Source organism: Actinia tenebrosa, unplaced genomic scaffold, assembly GCF_029948245.1.
Source record: "Actinia tenebrosa isolate PJP-AT-01 unplaced genomic scaffold, QUT_ActTen_1.0 PGA_scaffold15__27_contigs__length_11533743, whole genome shotgun sequence".
Classification (NCBI taxonomy): Eukaryota; Metazoa; Cnidaria; class Anthozoa; order Actiniaria; family Actiniidae; genus Actinia; species Actinia tenebrosa.
Window position 1 is genome coordinate 9,064,153 of NW_028292575.1, and position 15,486 is coordinate 9,079,638.

General features: G+C 37.3%; 2 protein-coding genes and 2 non-coding genes across 4 annotated transcripts; all 4 read right to left on the reverse strand.

Moving 5' to 3' along the window:
• Positions 1-1,978: 1,978 nt before the first annotated feature.
• On the reverse strand, positions 1,979-3,287 carry LOC116287465 (T-cell acute lymphocytic leukemia protein 1). Its single transcript, XM_031694145.2, has one exon. The coding sequence runs from the start codon at positions 3,083-3,085 to the stop codon at positions 2,531-2,533; it is 555 nt and encodes a 184-aa protein (XP_031550005.1). The 5' UTR covers positions 3,086-3,287; the 3' UTR covers positions 1,979-2,530.
• A 7,767-nt stretch (positions 3,288-11,054) lies between these two features.
• Positions 11,055-11,156, reverse strand: Trnaf-gaa (transfer RNA phenylalanine (anticodon GAA)). The gene has a single exon. It is a non-coding gene; the product is annotated as a tRNA-Phe (tRNA).
• Positions 11,157-12,193: 1,037 nt separating this feature from the next.
• Trnas-gcu (transfer RNA serine (anticodon GCU)) lies at positions 12,194-12,275 on the reverse strand. The gene has a single exon. It is a non-coding gene; the product is annotated as a tRNA-Ser (tRNA).
• A 598-nt stretch (positions 12,276-12,873) lies between these two features.
• Positions 12,874-15,250, reverse strand: LOC148911032 (uncharacterized). Its single transcript, XM_089030164.1, has 2 exons — positions 12,986-15,250; positions 12,874-12,881 (listed from the first exon to the last, which is right to left on the reverse strand). The coding sequence occupies exons 1-2, from the start codon at positions 15,219-15,221 to the stop codon at positions 12,874-12,876; spliced, it is 2,244 nt and encodes a 747-aa protein (XP_088886290.1). The 5' UTR covers positions 15,222-15,250.
• Positions 15,251-15,486: the final 236 nt, after the last annotated feature.

A 15,486-nucleotide genomic window follows, 5' to 3' on the forward strand; every position in this document is an offset into this window, starting at 1 on the left:
GGTGTCGGTGCCAGACCAAGGCGTCCTCAAATGACTATTCTTGCAATCTTTCCTGCATATTTATGAATAAAGTCAATAAAACAACGTGCTGTTAATCGTTGGTGAGTATAGGCGCCTTCTTATCGATGCATGATCCAGTAGCCTCTAACCCCTAAAGCGACATGTGTCTTCATATGCTATTAAAACCAGGTTCAGCTCAGACATGTTCTGCCGGTCACCAAAACACTTGGTATATTTTTTTTAATGGAACAGATATCTAGTGCATCTTTATTACCTCAGATAAAAATCATACGGCCGGTAACAGCGTCTAGATATCTAATTAAAGCTCGATTCATTACTGTTAAACTTCGCATTAAAAAAAAGAATAATAATAATGCTAAAATAGAATTGAATAAATTTTAAAACTTTATTTATTTCCTTTGTCGTATAAAGCAGCATTGCATTTACTAGTTTTAATAAAAACATGTTTTACTTGACTGCCTTGTGTGCCACATGAAGCCGGACTAGTCAGAAAGCCGGCCGCCCTGTCAAATGAGAGGACAGCGCACTTGAAAATTCAATTCAGATGTGGGTTTGTTGTTGAATTTGTTCTGCTCATGCATCAGGCAAAGATGTGCGTACAAACGATGACTTAGGCCAACCAGCATAATAAGACTAGCCAATGAAGGAAGGAGGACGGAGGGGGGAGGGGGGGAGGAGGGGGGGGGGGGGTAGAATTTCTGTTCTTCTTGATTTAAAACACTACATGATGGTCTGCAGAATGTTTGCAATACTGATTGCGATTGATTTGTCTTATGGACACTCGGTCGATGTTAAACTTTTCCTAATGTTCGACCTCATCTTCAAAATATTTTCCTAGACATCGAACTCAGTGATATAGTCAGTCACTGAAAATTTTCTAAAACCCTGGAAAGTTTGTCCAGAAGTGTTATATGATATAAATATATGATCAAACATTCTCAGAAGTTTCATTATTATGTCTCTAACCCTTTAAAAGAAAATGCAGTATGAGAATAACCTGAACATTTTTGAGGCCCCCGTTAAACACGAGGTTGAGGGCTGCGTTGAAAGAGCTTCGAACTGGGAAAATCGTACTGCACTCCCGAATGCTTTAGAAGTCATTTAACCGAGAACTTAAAGAAAGATTTGGTCCACATTGTTTACTTAGCTGAATACTTTATTCAAGTTGAACAATACAGTCTATTACTCTCGTTGTCCTGCATGTAATGGATGTTGGGGATTCTGTTTTTTGGTATTGTTCGTAAGTTGGATTTTTTCCAGAATTCCAAACTGTAGACATATAAATAAACCAAGTACACAGTTATAAAGACAAGTTTCATTCAGCGCCACAGCCTGTCTTTTGGAAATCTGAAAAACAGTTTGTTATAGTTCGGAAGAGTGAGTTGCAGACTAATAACTTCAAATGTCCTCACTAGGGGGTTAAGTTTGAACTTAATAAAAATGCTTTTAGTCATAATGTCGGAGCATGAAAACCATTTGTCAAGGCCCTTGGGTATCAGTTGTACTGGTCGTGGGAAACTAAGCCGTTCCCTGAAAAACTATTAGAACTGTGTGAAAATCCACTCAGGTCATCGCCAAGAATGGGTGAAGGTATTATGTTGAGGACGTGTCTTTTTTGGAAAGTTTGGCATTGATCTATTAGGCGCCTTGTCAAGAGGATTGACCCTATGGCAAAACAATTAAATATCTCGTAGTGTGTTCTCGAATGGTTCTTTATTACCCCCTTTTTATCCACATCACAGCTTATCGTTGGGTCGATCTACCGATATCCACAGAAATATTATCCCTTTCACGGATTCAAGTTCAATATCTCATCCGCTATCTTCTCGTCTTACAATTGTCTTCGACACGAAAGATTCGTTTCGAATTGAAGACATTTACCAGAAAAAGAAATAACTCATTACAGAAACGGCTACCCGCCATGATAAAAAGAAGTTCAAAAACTCTCACAAAGTCATTGGTTTTTCTTAGTCTTTATTAAGTAATTTTGGTGCCATCTTTTTCATGAACACTGAATTCTCTGCCATGCAGTAATAATCGATTATTATATTAGTTTACACATTAGTTGATGAGTACCTCGTAAAATAATATAAAATGCTATATCTGATCAAACCTTAGTCCCTATAGATTACATTCTGAGGCGCTCTTGAAATCTAGACTATTAAGATGTAAGGGTTAGAAGACGAAAGAAGTTGATCCAGACTTCACTGGCCCCTGTCACTTTTATCGATCATAAAATAAACATTATATAATAACTAGCCTAGTTTTATTTTTACTTGATAAACAATCTACAATAACATTCCCCGGATTTCAATCGAATAACATATGACTCGTCAAACTTAAAGGAATTACTGTGATAATCGTCCTTTAAAAATATAATATGTACAATTTGAACATCAAGTTATTGGGGTTCGATGCGATAATATCTTACATCTCGACCTTTTCATAAAAGATCGAAGATATTTAATTATTAGAATTAGATCTTCTCATATCTTTCTTCCATGATCGTTCATGATTGTCCAAATATAAGAGCTGAGATTTCGTCTTGTGTTGATGAATGATCATCTTCTATCGTCATGGGACTGTCTTTATTAGAAGTACACGCATTGCCTTGGTTCGAGGAAGTATCGCGGGCCGATGATTGTGTGTCACTATCTTGGTTTTTATCATTTTGAGCATCTCTTGGGTCATCTGAAGTTGTGTTCATGTCGCCAAGAACGCGTTCAAGAAATTTTATATACTTCATCGATAGTCTCAGGATCTCGTTTTTGGAGAGCTTTCTCTCTGGTGGATAAGTTGGAATTAGTTTTCTGAGTTCTGCAAAAGCTAGGTTGACATGCTGTTGTCTCCAGCGTTCACGGCTATTGGTATATAGTCTTTTCATGTAGGCATGCCTTCTGTCATCCAGAGGTAGTGTCACAGCCTTCCTGTTCACGTAGTATCGGCTTTGGTTCCTTGTGGTTGAGCCTGGACTGAGACTGGTTTCTGATCCACTGGAACTACCTGTGCTGAGGGGAGAGAGCAGCGACCGTTGTTCGCAGCTAGATGCCTCAAAGTCTCGCATGGTGATAAGTATCTGTAGCTTGTCGGTGTTGCACAGTGATCCCTCAATGAAGCTAACGCTTGCTTTATCTGTTTTCCGATCTGTGCACTGATATATCAACTGACTGGGAGTGCTCCACTGCAGACCTCGAATCCGTTGATCTGGCTTTCGTATTATAAATGGTAATTCATTTATATCCTTTTGGAGATAACCTCTGATCGCATTCCAAGCACGGTTTACAAGTCTTTCACAAAGCGACGAGAGCTTTATAAGACACCGCCTCGTGTTGGCTCTGGTTACACATGATCAGGAAATTGCCTTTTCACAACTCACTGGGGGTTTTTTGAAGTCACACTCGAACCAACCAATCACATTCCTACTACAATCTTCGTCTATAATTGGTGTCAAGTCGTTTACAAATTTCAATTAGTAATCATTAACAACTACGCTTTGTTGTGTGGTCTGAGAACTACATGCTCTTCTAATGATACAAATACGCAACACACCTTTTAATTATGTAGGTACACCCCTCGTAACCACTAAAAACAATCTTACTTAAATATCTCCTTGGGCTAGCGCCGAAGGCATTAAAAACTAACTGCACGCTCCAGTATTTTTTACCTCTTATCTCGGTTAACTAGAAGTGGGGTTCGATTTGGGGGATCTGAAGAGACACCAAGTATGATTGAATGTGTTCAGAACATTAGATCTAAAGATTTGCCAGTGATAAAAACCAGATCCCATTCATTAGATTATGATTGTGTCAGTGATAAATAGTGTCTATTACCAAAACAGTCACAATTGCAATAAATTCAATAAATTCAGACAACAATAAGTGATGTTTTCGATAAACATTGTCGACCCTCTTTCAAACAAAAGGTACCGAAGAATACAGGCATATGAGGCTCATTCTAGGACGCGTGGTACGTCAATTGTCATTCAAAATACCACAGTACAAGAGTAAAAATTTAGTAGCTATCATATTAACATAGCTGTTGTGTGTTAAATGTGTGTAAAATGTGTCAAGATCGTGCCTAAGTGTTATTCCGGCTTGATTAACCTTTATTGGATTAAGATAAGAGTTTTGTTTGCGGAGAAGAAAAGCAAATAATCTTTCACGCGACAAAAGGTGTATCGAAATAGAAACTGTTTTGTTTTGACTTTAAAGTTAGACACTAATCAAGGCAAATGACTATTGTTGTAAAGATGATCCGATTTTGCTTGCAAGGAGAGAAATACGAGTTTTTGCTTTAGGTGTGTCAATAAAATGCTAGTCATTTTTGAAGTTCCGACCCACTGCAACTCCCAGTTGTTTTGTTCTTCTTTTTAGGGTTCACCGGCGAGGATACTTTACTCACTCAAGCAAGTAAACGTTTTTGATTTACGCTCTTGGAAACCTTATTAACGGCGATTGATAGACGCGAATACCGTGATTAAGTTATTAGACCTGCAAGGATGTTTGATCGGTGCTCAACCGAAATTTTCGGCTTTAATATAATTGTCAGTTTTATTGTTGCTCAGTGCATGTTGCATATGTTGTAAAGTAGTTTGTAAGTTGAGTGAACTCAAAATAAACAGGCTCATAACTCAATAAACAATCCTCATTTAGTCAAGTGTAGATGTTCTTCGTGTGGTTTTTGTTTGTTTGTTTGTTTGTTATTCTATCTTTTCCTGCCAATGCGTCGGCGTTTGTGGTTGCCATAATGTTACCGGTAACCGGGTCTTACGTCTTTTGATATCCGAGACCAAAATAACTAAGGAAATTAAGGAGTTTTAGATGAATTCTTCTTTTATTTCGCCCCTTTTATCCACCAAGAATTCGCTGACATAATTTGATTTTCCCACTGAACATTTTGTCGGGAGAAAACTAGCCAATTAGTTTAGTGATTGCAATCAGTATCTTTTCCAAACTGGCAGTTTTTAATTTCTAAGAGCACTCATAGTAATAACTATGGTGCACTTTGATGTCCTAGTTATAACTAGCCGTCCTTATTACCGGACCACCCGAGATTTTTTGGTCCCAAACTACGGTATGACGTACAGTTACAGTTAAGAAACTTTTTCTAGCCTTACTTCCTGAATACATTTCAAGGCCTGGCTGCCTGAAAGGTCGGAGCTGTATCAGTATGACACCACCGACCAGCATTTACTTCCAAGAAACGCATCAAAAGTACATTGGTTCTCAGTAAACTTGAATACTATAGGTTTATTACCACGTGTACCTGTACGGTAAACCTGTGCTATATAACTTGTAACAATTACTGCAGACTAACATATAGTGGTTTAAATACATCACATATGAAGTATTCTTAGTGATTTATTTACTTCCTTCCTCGCTTTTCTCACCTGCCCTACAGGCTTGCTCTGATCGATCATGAGCTAAATACAGCTTTTTTGACCTTTAATTCTAACTCTCAGTGGGATATTAGTCTGGATGGCATCGCCGCATTACCAACGTTCTTAAATACCTTCCAGATTCTAGATTATATTTAGTAACTAATTATGGAACTAATCATTAGCCATTCATAGACGTTTTGTTAATTTAGCTTTCATTTAAACACATTTTTTAAGGAAAATATTTTTTAAAAGTTTTTGGTTGGAAGTTTTATTGCTCGCTGAACACATTTGACTTTGTAAAGTCCTTTTTACCCATTAATTACTGAAAAACATTTTATTTTTCACTAATTATTGTAAAAGTGGAATTTAGAGCAAGATTTAGGAGCAGGTAAACAACAATACAATAAAATAGAGCAATAAAACAGAGGAAGTGTGAAGTCTCCTCGTTGTCGACCCACGACTGAATTAAGATGGTCGTTCCATTGATCAATATATATTGTTATATATCACCAACACGCCGCGTCAAGTGTTTGTTTTATTGGTAAACATATTTTATGAAAATAGCTCATTGTGCTTACCTAACTGTAAAAGATGTGCTAATAATAATATTTGACTAAGATTGTTCGAGGTTGGAATTTTTAAATAGGAAGTGCATGAAGTGCAATAAGGTTTAAAAAAGATTGATAAATAGCTTTTTTTCCTCTCTCAAATATTAATAGCAAATCAATTGAGTTGCTCAGCCCAAATTCCAATCTTAACTAACCCAGTGTGTTGAACAAATTGATTTCAAATGATCGATGCTAAATTTTCATATCCGGCCATACAGCAACAAGGCGCGGCCAGCTAATTGAAGAGGGCACACAACAATAATCATTAGAAACTATTTGTGTTTCGTTTTTTCATGACAAAATAGTCAAATAATAGTCAATTGAATGTCATTTAATATCGGAACAAGTCGACAGTTCATTAATTTTAAAAAGAACAGTACTGAATAGAGTAGAATAGCTAATAATTAGCAATTAAGAATTAGAATAGAGATCAACGTAACTCATACTTATCCAAGAAAACAGACTGGTATTGTTAGACTCGTGTGTCTGTAAAATTGCCAAAGATACTAATTCAAAAGACTGGAGTATCGATTGTAATTACCAAACAGATGAGTGGGCGTGTGATTATAATGCAGGATTATAATGGGAAACCTTACCTAAATACACACGAGGTACAAAATCACTGAAGGGATTCTCGAGCGAGACAGTGACCAGCGTCTAGACGTGTTTTATTCGAATTCAGCACAATATGAGCAGGTCCACATTCTTAAAATAGGCCGAGAAATGAAATCAGTTGCTCATGAATTTATGGGTAGATTTTCGGTAATTTGAGGGAACTAGTTTAAATAGCAAAAAAGAAAGAAAATGATTTGAAGAGGAAAACTGATCTTGCGTAAAATATATAATTTGTATAATTTAACGCCCTGTGATTTCGTAGGCATTTGATGTAATATGATAATGTAATCTAATGTAAATCATTTTTTACTTATTACGGCACGAAACAATGAACAAAAAATAGTATTTATTTTTGCTACGCTGGTTTACCTTTTCATCAGAGTTGCTATATATATTTAACAGGAAAAAACGACACGTCGAGTCTTTTTGATCACCTTGTCATTTCTTTCTTTCTTTCTTTCTTTTTTTCAATTTGGGTGAACGAAAAGGGATCTTGATAAGTTGCCAGGTCAAAGCATCTCAAGAACAAGAGCCCATCTGTAAATATATCAGTAACACTAAAATTGATATATCCTCTTTACAAGCCAGGTAAATCCCCCAAATTGAGGGTAAAGAGTTATATATAACTTGTTATCCTAGATCATTTGGAAAAAAAAAATCAAATCGCTTGATAATATTTTGAGATAATTTATTTTATATTCGAAAATATTTTTTTATAGTTCTAGCTATTATTCATTCGCCGGTTATTAAGTGGACCACTGATTAAAATCTCTCGTTAAATCAGAAATATTCTGTGCACAGAAAAGACTTCTTCAAAACAATGAATAATGTTTTATTCTAAGTATCTAATTTAAAAATGCCTTTCCTGGAATAAATACAAACGAACAGACTATTAACAATGCGCTACTTTCTACATTCAACAATTTTATTTCACCAGAATTTTAACGGCACTATGTTCTTAAAGCGACGTAATGCAAGCCCAAGGAAGCAAACGCAAGTAGACTTCATGTTCTCATTAAGAGAAGAAGTGACGCAACACTAAAGCAAGAGAGAATGGAAGATTTTGCTGTTCTTGCATTTGTTTGCGCTTTGCTGATGTTTGCGTCCGATTGCATCGATAGTGATGAGAACCAGTCTTAAATCTTCAAGAGGTTTGATAAAAACATTGAAAAACACGAACATAGCTCCAGCTAGCCCGTGGGTGAGTCATTTTCGCAGTAAAATTCAGAGCCAACCCATTTAATGGCAGAATAAGAAAGTAAAATAAAAACACAACCATCCTACACAGTTTTCTTGCATTTATTCAGGACTAGCACGAGCCTGCTTTGTACCTTCTATTCCTGGCCTTTTTTCAGTGATTTGCCCGAAACAAATTGTATGTATTTTAACTGAATAAAGTCATAGTTTGGTAGGCACTGCATAATTCCTAAGGAAATATATAGTGGTCACCTCCCCTATTACATGTTTGTACATGTTCGTGGACACGAAATTCCTTGATCAATGAAACTAGTCATATTTCAATAACCATCCTTTTTTACTTAATCCTCTGTTTAAATAAAGCTATAAGGTGTACGTGTGTCGAGATTTATAGCCATATAAACCGACACTTGATTCGAATTAGATCTCGAAGTGACAACATACAGACCTGTAAATTGGTCTGCGGTTACTCTAATGAGGGTTAAGCGCGTTAGTGATCGTCCCAGGACTGAATCTTGCACGGAAACAATACGGGAAAGGCTCCGAACTTGACTTTATCTGGGGCTTAGATTCTCAGATTAATAATCCAAGTACAGTTTCATAAGATCATTAAGCTGGACTATTGAGGAGATGTTTGTATTGGGAAATAATTACTACTAAGTATAGGAAATATCTATTTCCGAATTGGAAGATGTTAAATAAATGATAGTTTAAATAGTATTTACAGTTGAGTACCTCACGTGTGGATGAAAAACACCGTTCTGACATTATTATTCAGTGTCTTTGAACTATGTGAAGTAGTGGTAAAACGACCGTGTTAAAACAACCACAGCACTAAACCCCTTAGAAAGTACGAGGAAACTTGTAAACCTATCCCTTCTGTAAAATAAACTCTTCTGCGCTCCATACATGAAGTTGCATTGCAAGTACGTACTATAATGAAAGTCGGCTGACTGGGTTTTCGTCATCTTCTTTTAAGTACGAAACCCCTAGAGACTCGAATCAAGGCAGGGACCTAACAAACTCTTCTCACAATGTAATGCCAAGTCCAGGAATCAAACCCAAAACTCCATGGCCAGAGGCTGAGAAGCACTACTCGGCGCTAGATTCCCTAATTAAATCATATATAATTCCCTGACCCGATTATTCACGAGCAACAATACAAACGGGCAAGTGTGATATGTTTTGATGGACTGAGATGTAGAATGGATATCATCATATGTATAAATAGGAGTATAACAGTAAAAATGTTTTAATTGCTGCAAAGGCGTGCTTCGGCTTGGCCTGTTTACGAAATGAGCCAACTCTGAAATCGGTCAGATGCAAGATATTTCATTTCAGAGTTCTTTGACAAAACGAATGCGTACACCCCTGCTGCAAAATCTGTGTTTAATTCTAAAAAGCTCTATTCTTGTCATATTAAGGAATGTTATGAATGATTTCATGCAAAAGTACCAGCTTTTGAACATATGTTTGAACTTTGCAATGGTTAAAGAATGTAGTGGTGGCAATCTTCAAAAGTAAGTTGGTCGTTTACTAAAAAATCAAATAAGCGCTCGAGAGCAGTCTCCCTTATTGGAGCAGAACGATGGTTTGTCGCAACAAATATGATGAACCACTAACCACTTTAGCTTAAAGTCGATGGTGCAATTGAACCGGTCATTACTTAGAAGGAAATAGTTTATCACATGAAATATAGAATTAGAAGTCACTGTTTATAACACAATACTTTTTGAAAGAACCAAATCAAGTCGCCCTCATTCTGCGTCAAAGCGGTTGCTTTCCAGGAATGCTCGATTTTTTGAAAGATGAGATTTTCATCTAGTTTCCTGTAGCACACTGGAAAAAACAACATCTGTAAAACACTTTCCTAACCTTTACCCTATCTAAGCCGACCTCTCTTATCTAGAAATCTTTAGCCATTGATTCCAAGAAATCCAATTTGCTTACTCAAACTCCTTATGGGAATGATTATTTGTGTACGATTTGCGTTACAATGATAGGAATTTTGGCCTTGCATAATTCCTTATGAAGATTATTGACTGCAAGCCAGATTAAATCGTATCACAGTGTTCATCTTTCTAACGAGAAAATCCTACAAATACATATATTATCATTACAGTCATTGAATATTGAGGAAAATAGATTTATTACCAACTCTGTCCCTCCCTCGCCTGTTTTTGCTATCATTGCTGTTATGACTATGATGTTCTATCAAATGATTCCTAACGCAATATCAGTATTGGCTGGACCATATGTTCGATAATCACGTCTTTCACTCCTTACAGTCCTTTCCTTTCCTGTTTTTGCTATCATTGCTGTAATGACTATGATGTTCTATCAAATGATTCCTAACGCAATATCAGTATTGGCTGGACCATATACTCGATATTACGTCTTTCACTCCTAACAGTCCTTTCCTTTTCTGCATGTTTTTGCTATCACTGCTGTAATGACTATGATGTTCTATCAAATGATTCCTAACGCAATATCAGTATTGGCTGGACCATATATTCGATCCGCAAGTCTCTAATCATTCAACATGTCATTGATTTTATGCCTACTTCTACTATCTTTCCCTGTTTTTACTAAGGATTTCAGTTATTTTTAATGAGTGATGATCGATTGAGGAACAGATGTTTTAAAGGTTCAAATGCTACTTCCAAGATCTTTATCTCTCCTAATTTATATCGAAAATACACGTGCTGATGCTATGCAGTTCTAAAATCAAGGACTCTTCGGTCAGTTCTACCTTCATCCACTAATTATTTTCTCCCCTTAAATATTTGTTTATGTGTAATTTGTCTTTTTTTTTTTTTGTCTTTCTTTCTGTCCGCCTGTAATACCTATATGTTTGTATATGCATATGCCTACCTGCCTGCCTGCCTGCCTGCCTGCCTGCCTGCGTTTCTTTTGTAAAAGAGGTAAACGTTTTACTAAACTGAGAGCGTGAGCAAGCAAAGTTGACTGATATGGTGGAGAAGAGTGAATATTGCAAGGAATCTAAGAATCTATCAGTCTAATGACGCCAGTATGCAAACTTCCTTTTCATAACTGATAAAAAGACTGCGGCCATGTTGGTTGACATAACAGAGTAATTACAAATCGTTAAATTGTTAAATTTCAACTATATGAAAAACAAATATTCGGTCAAATTCTAAATAAAAAATTGATAGCATTTTCCACTTTGAAAACCGTTAATGACCCATTCAAAACGAAAAGAAACAAAAAAATGCCGAAACCCGGGATTGTTCAGAGTTCCTACGAACTCTCCGGTTTGAACCAGGGACCTTCAGATCTTCAGTCTGACGCTCTCCCAACTGAGCTATTTCGGCAAACGTATGATAATGTTTTAGGACTACTATTTTTATTGGTTTTATCGTTATTGGGATTGTTTCTGCATACTATCAATCACGTGAATCTTTGGAGTTGACTGGGGGGAGTGGGTGGGGGGGGGGGGGGGGGGGGAGATGAGTGGAGGGGGGAAGTGAGTGAGGGCAATAATATGCAACTAGCGACTGTTAAGTAAAACATAACATGTCAAAATATATTCCCAAAGTATTCTATATGACTGTTTGTACGGCCTGAAACCTGAAATCAAGATTTTGACGGTCACATACAACCCCTATGCCAGATGGCTCCAAGTTTTCAAATGTTAATTGTCCCCTTGTCAAAGCAAAGTTATTACAGGAAGTGACGTCTATTGATAGTCAATGTTATGATTGCCAATCAATACGTAAATAAGTTAACAAACGAAAATATAAAAGTTACGATAAATACTAAAAATTAATATTAAGTTTCACACTACAGTCATCCATTTTCATCCATTTGCATTTACAGGTCTCCTGCTAACACATGCAGTTATGCGTCAAAATAAACACCATATAAGTTGCTATCAATAGACGTCACTTCTGGTAATAGCTCTTTTTTGATGGCTTGTAGAATCCTGGAGGTTGTTTTGATCTCTTGTTTTCTGGTTTAATGTCGTGAAAATAGTCAAATACAATAGTTTGAGGACTTATTTTGATATGTTTTGACTTCCGCTAGTTGCCCCCCAGCCAACCGCTTGTTTGCCCCCCATTTAACTCCAAAAAGTCACGTGATTGATAGTAAGCAATAAAACGAGCTAATCGATTAAGTGCCGGCTAGGTTACCTCAGCTGTTAGTGCAACAGGTCTGTTGGCATAATGATCTCTTCTAACGTTAAACTAGAGCATATAACTTTGTAATCAGGCAAGGCCTTCCCATACGACTTACTCACGCGGTTGCCATGTTGACTGCAACAATTATATTCCCCACGCGTCCAATCGCTCCAGAATAACTAATCGTAGAAAAAAAATGGGTATAAGAAATCAACTTATTATTTACGACTCGACGAGGATGGGATTCGAACCCACGCGGGCAGAGCCCATTGGATTAGCAATCCAACGCCTTAACCACTCGGCCACCTCGTCAAACTTGTTACAAAATAGTTTGTATGTGTGTTCATGCGTCAGGTGGTTTGTCCAAACCATAGAAAAAATGTGTCCCTTGGTGTGGGTTGTGATTGATCATGAAGCCACATGCATCAGAAATATGTGTGTTTGCAAATTAAAGTGAGTTATAATATATATTTTTTTCCTTGTAAAACCGCCGATGTTTAATTGACCGTTTTCTCAAGGTTGCGTGCGCATCCACAAAACTAAAAAACGCAAATTCAGTAAAATCGAGAAGCCAGTTTTATGATTATTTTTACATAAGACGAGAATGAATTGTTATCGAAAAACATTTCATAGCAATAAATGGTAATACTCATCATAAAGTTCGTGTTCTGGTATCGTGGCCCGTCAAGTTTTAAATTTGGATGCGCACGCAACCTTGAGAAAACGGTCTATTGTAATAATAATAATAATAATAAAGTTTATTTATATAGCGCTCATATCCATGAGCATGTCCAAGGCGCTTTACAACAGGAATATGTGCATAAATTATATATATGTATTTACAATATTTACAATGCTACGTATTTAAAATATTAATAAGTAAATCTAATTATAAAAGGAAAAACTTATCTTAAAAGCCTAAAGGCAATATGCATAAAAGCAGGAAATGAATCAAACAAAAGAGATCTAAATATATTTCCTATTATTAAGGAATAAAGTAAATAAATAAGTTTTAAGCTTACTTTTAAAGGAAGCAACAGTAGTACAAGAGCGAATCTCAAAAGGGAGCCTATTCCATAATCTGGGAGCAGCAAAGGAAAATGACCTGAAACCATACGTAGTACGCCTAGCTTTAGGTTCAACCAGAAGTTTGTTGGAGATAGATCGGAGAGCATAAGAAGAAGAACGATAGCACAGAAGATCAGACAGATATGTTGGGGCAAGGCCATGTAAGGCCTTGTAGGTCAGCAACAGCATCTTGAAAATTACTCTGTAGTATACTGGCAACCAGTGCAGGTCAACCAACACAGGAGTGATGTGGTCAAATTTCCTGGTGAAGGTGACAACACGAGCAGCAGAGTTCTGAATGCGTTGCAGCCTCTCCACGACATATTTAGGAAGTCCATAAAGTAGAGCATTACAGTAGTCTAGTTTAGAAGAAATAAGAGCATGGATAACCGACTGAGCAGCATGAGAGGTTAAGTATTTCCTGATAGTTGACAGATTCCTCAAATGAAAGTAAGATGATTTACAGATATTGTTAACTTGGAGCTCCCCGGTCATACATTGGTCAAAAACAACTCCAAGATTAACGGCTGACATACAAGGGACAATGGTGTCGCCACAGACAAGAATTTCCCTCAAGGAAGGACGATCTTGAAATCTAGAGTGGATGCACATAAGTTCAGTCTTATTATGGTTTAACTTTAAGCCATTGGAAAGCATCCACCTAGAGATGTCGGTTAGACATTCCTCTAACGATTGTCTAGATTGCACAAGTTTGTCATTGCCCTTAAAAGATATATAGAGCTGAGAATCGTCAGCATAGAAATGATAGTTAAGATTGTGTCGCTTAACAATGTCAGCCACTGGAGAGGTGTAAAGCAAGTAAAGAATAGGGCCCAGTACGGAGCCGTGCGGAACTCCAACATCAAGATTAACAAGGCAGGATGAGCAGTCATTGATATCAACAAATTGCTTCCTGTTAGAAAGGTAGGATCTAAACCAGCTTAACACAACATCACCAATTCCAAACCGATAAGCAAGTCTATCAAGTAGAGTATCATGAACAACTGTGTCAAAGGCAGCTGACATATCAAGGAAAATAAGAATAACACAGTTGCCAGCATCAACTGATTGAAGAATGTCGTTATAGACACACACCAAAGCAGTCTCAGTGCTGTGCATAGCTTTATAAGCCGACTGGAATGAATCGTGAAGATTATGGTCCATTAGATAACTGTTTAACTGAGATGCAACAGCCTTTTCAATTAGTTTAGAGATAAACGGTAGATTAGAAACAGGACGGAAATTGGAAAAATCATCATGGTCTGCATTTGGCTTTTTGAGAATAGGTGTAAGTTTAGCAATTTTCAGAGAATCAGGAAACACACCTTGGGAAAGAGAGAGGTTGATAATATTTGTGAAAACTGGTATTAGAAGATCAAGACACTCCATCAGGAGAGAGGCAGGTATTGGGTCAAGGCTACATGACTTCGCAGTAGACCCAACCAAGCGTGAGACATCGTCATGGCTTAAAGCTTCAAAACATCGAAAAGTAGAGGAGCAAGTAACAGTCTCTAGTTGCAACTGAGTTTGACCAGATAGAGTTTTAGAAATACCCAGTTTGATGCGTTCTATCTTATCAGAGAAGAACTGAATGAAAGAGTTAGCCAGACATGTGTCATCAGAACTAGGTGGATACTGTAAGTTCTGCTTCGGCCGAAGTAGGTTAGAGACGATCTTGAAGAGAGAGCGCTGTTCATTCTCGTTATCAGCGATCACACTGCTGAAATACTGTTGTTTGGATAAAAACAACATTCTATTGACAACTACGCATTGCCCAGAAAAACGCTCCTTGTCAGAAGCAAGTCCAGTCGACCTCCCACGACGCTCATACCTTCGTCTCAATTTCTTCTGAGAATCAATCTCAGGGGTATACCAAGGCGCCTTCTTGACGCGGATAGTAACAGCTCTACGCTTAAGCGGAGCATGAGAGTCAAGTGTAGAAGAAAGTACCTCATGATACTGCGATACCAGCATTGACAGGTCTGAATTGTCCTCAAGAACAAAGGAATCACTGATATCACATTTAAATGATTCAAGACAGACAGACTTTAAATTTCTAAGCGAGACAATTTTTTTCTTGCTTAGAGGTTTCACAAGATTTAGGTGACAAAGAACAGGAAAATGATCAGAGATAATCAAATCCGACACACGGGTGTCAGATACCAGATCGTCATCAGTACGAGTAACCATAAGATCAAGAGTATGACCACCATTAGACGTAGGGCAATTATTGTCGCGAAATATCCGATCACAAAATTCACGAGTTTATCACGTGGCGATAAAGTCGCGAAATTAAAATCAGTTGTAATATACATTTTTCGTAAAACCGCCAAATTTAAAGCCTGGTTCACACGAGCAACGCAAACGCAAACGCAAGCGCAAACGCAAACGCAAGCAATGTTCACACGTACAACGCAAATGCAAGTAAATTAAGATACGCATGCGCAGTAGTGAT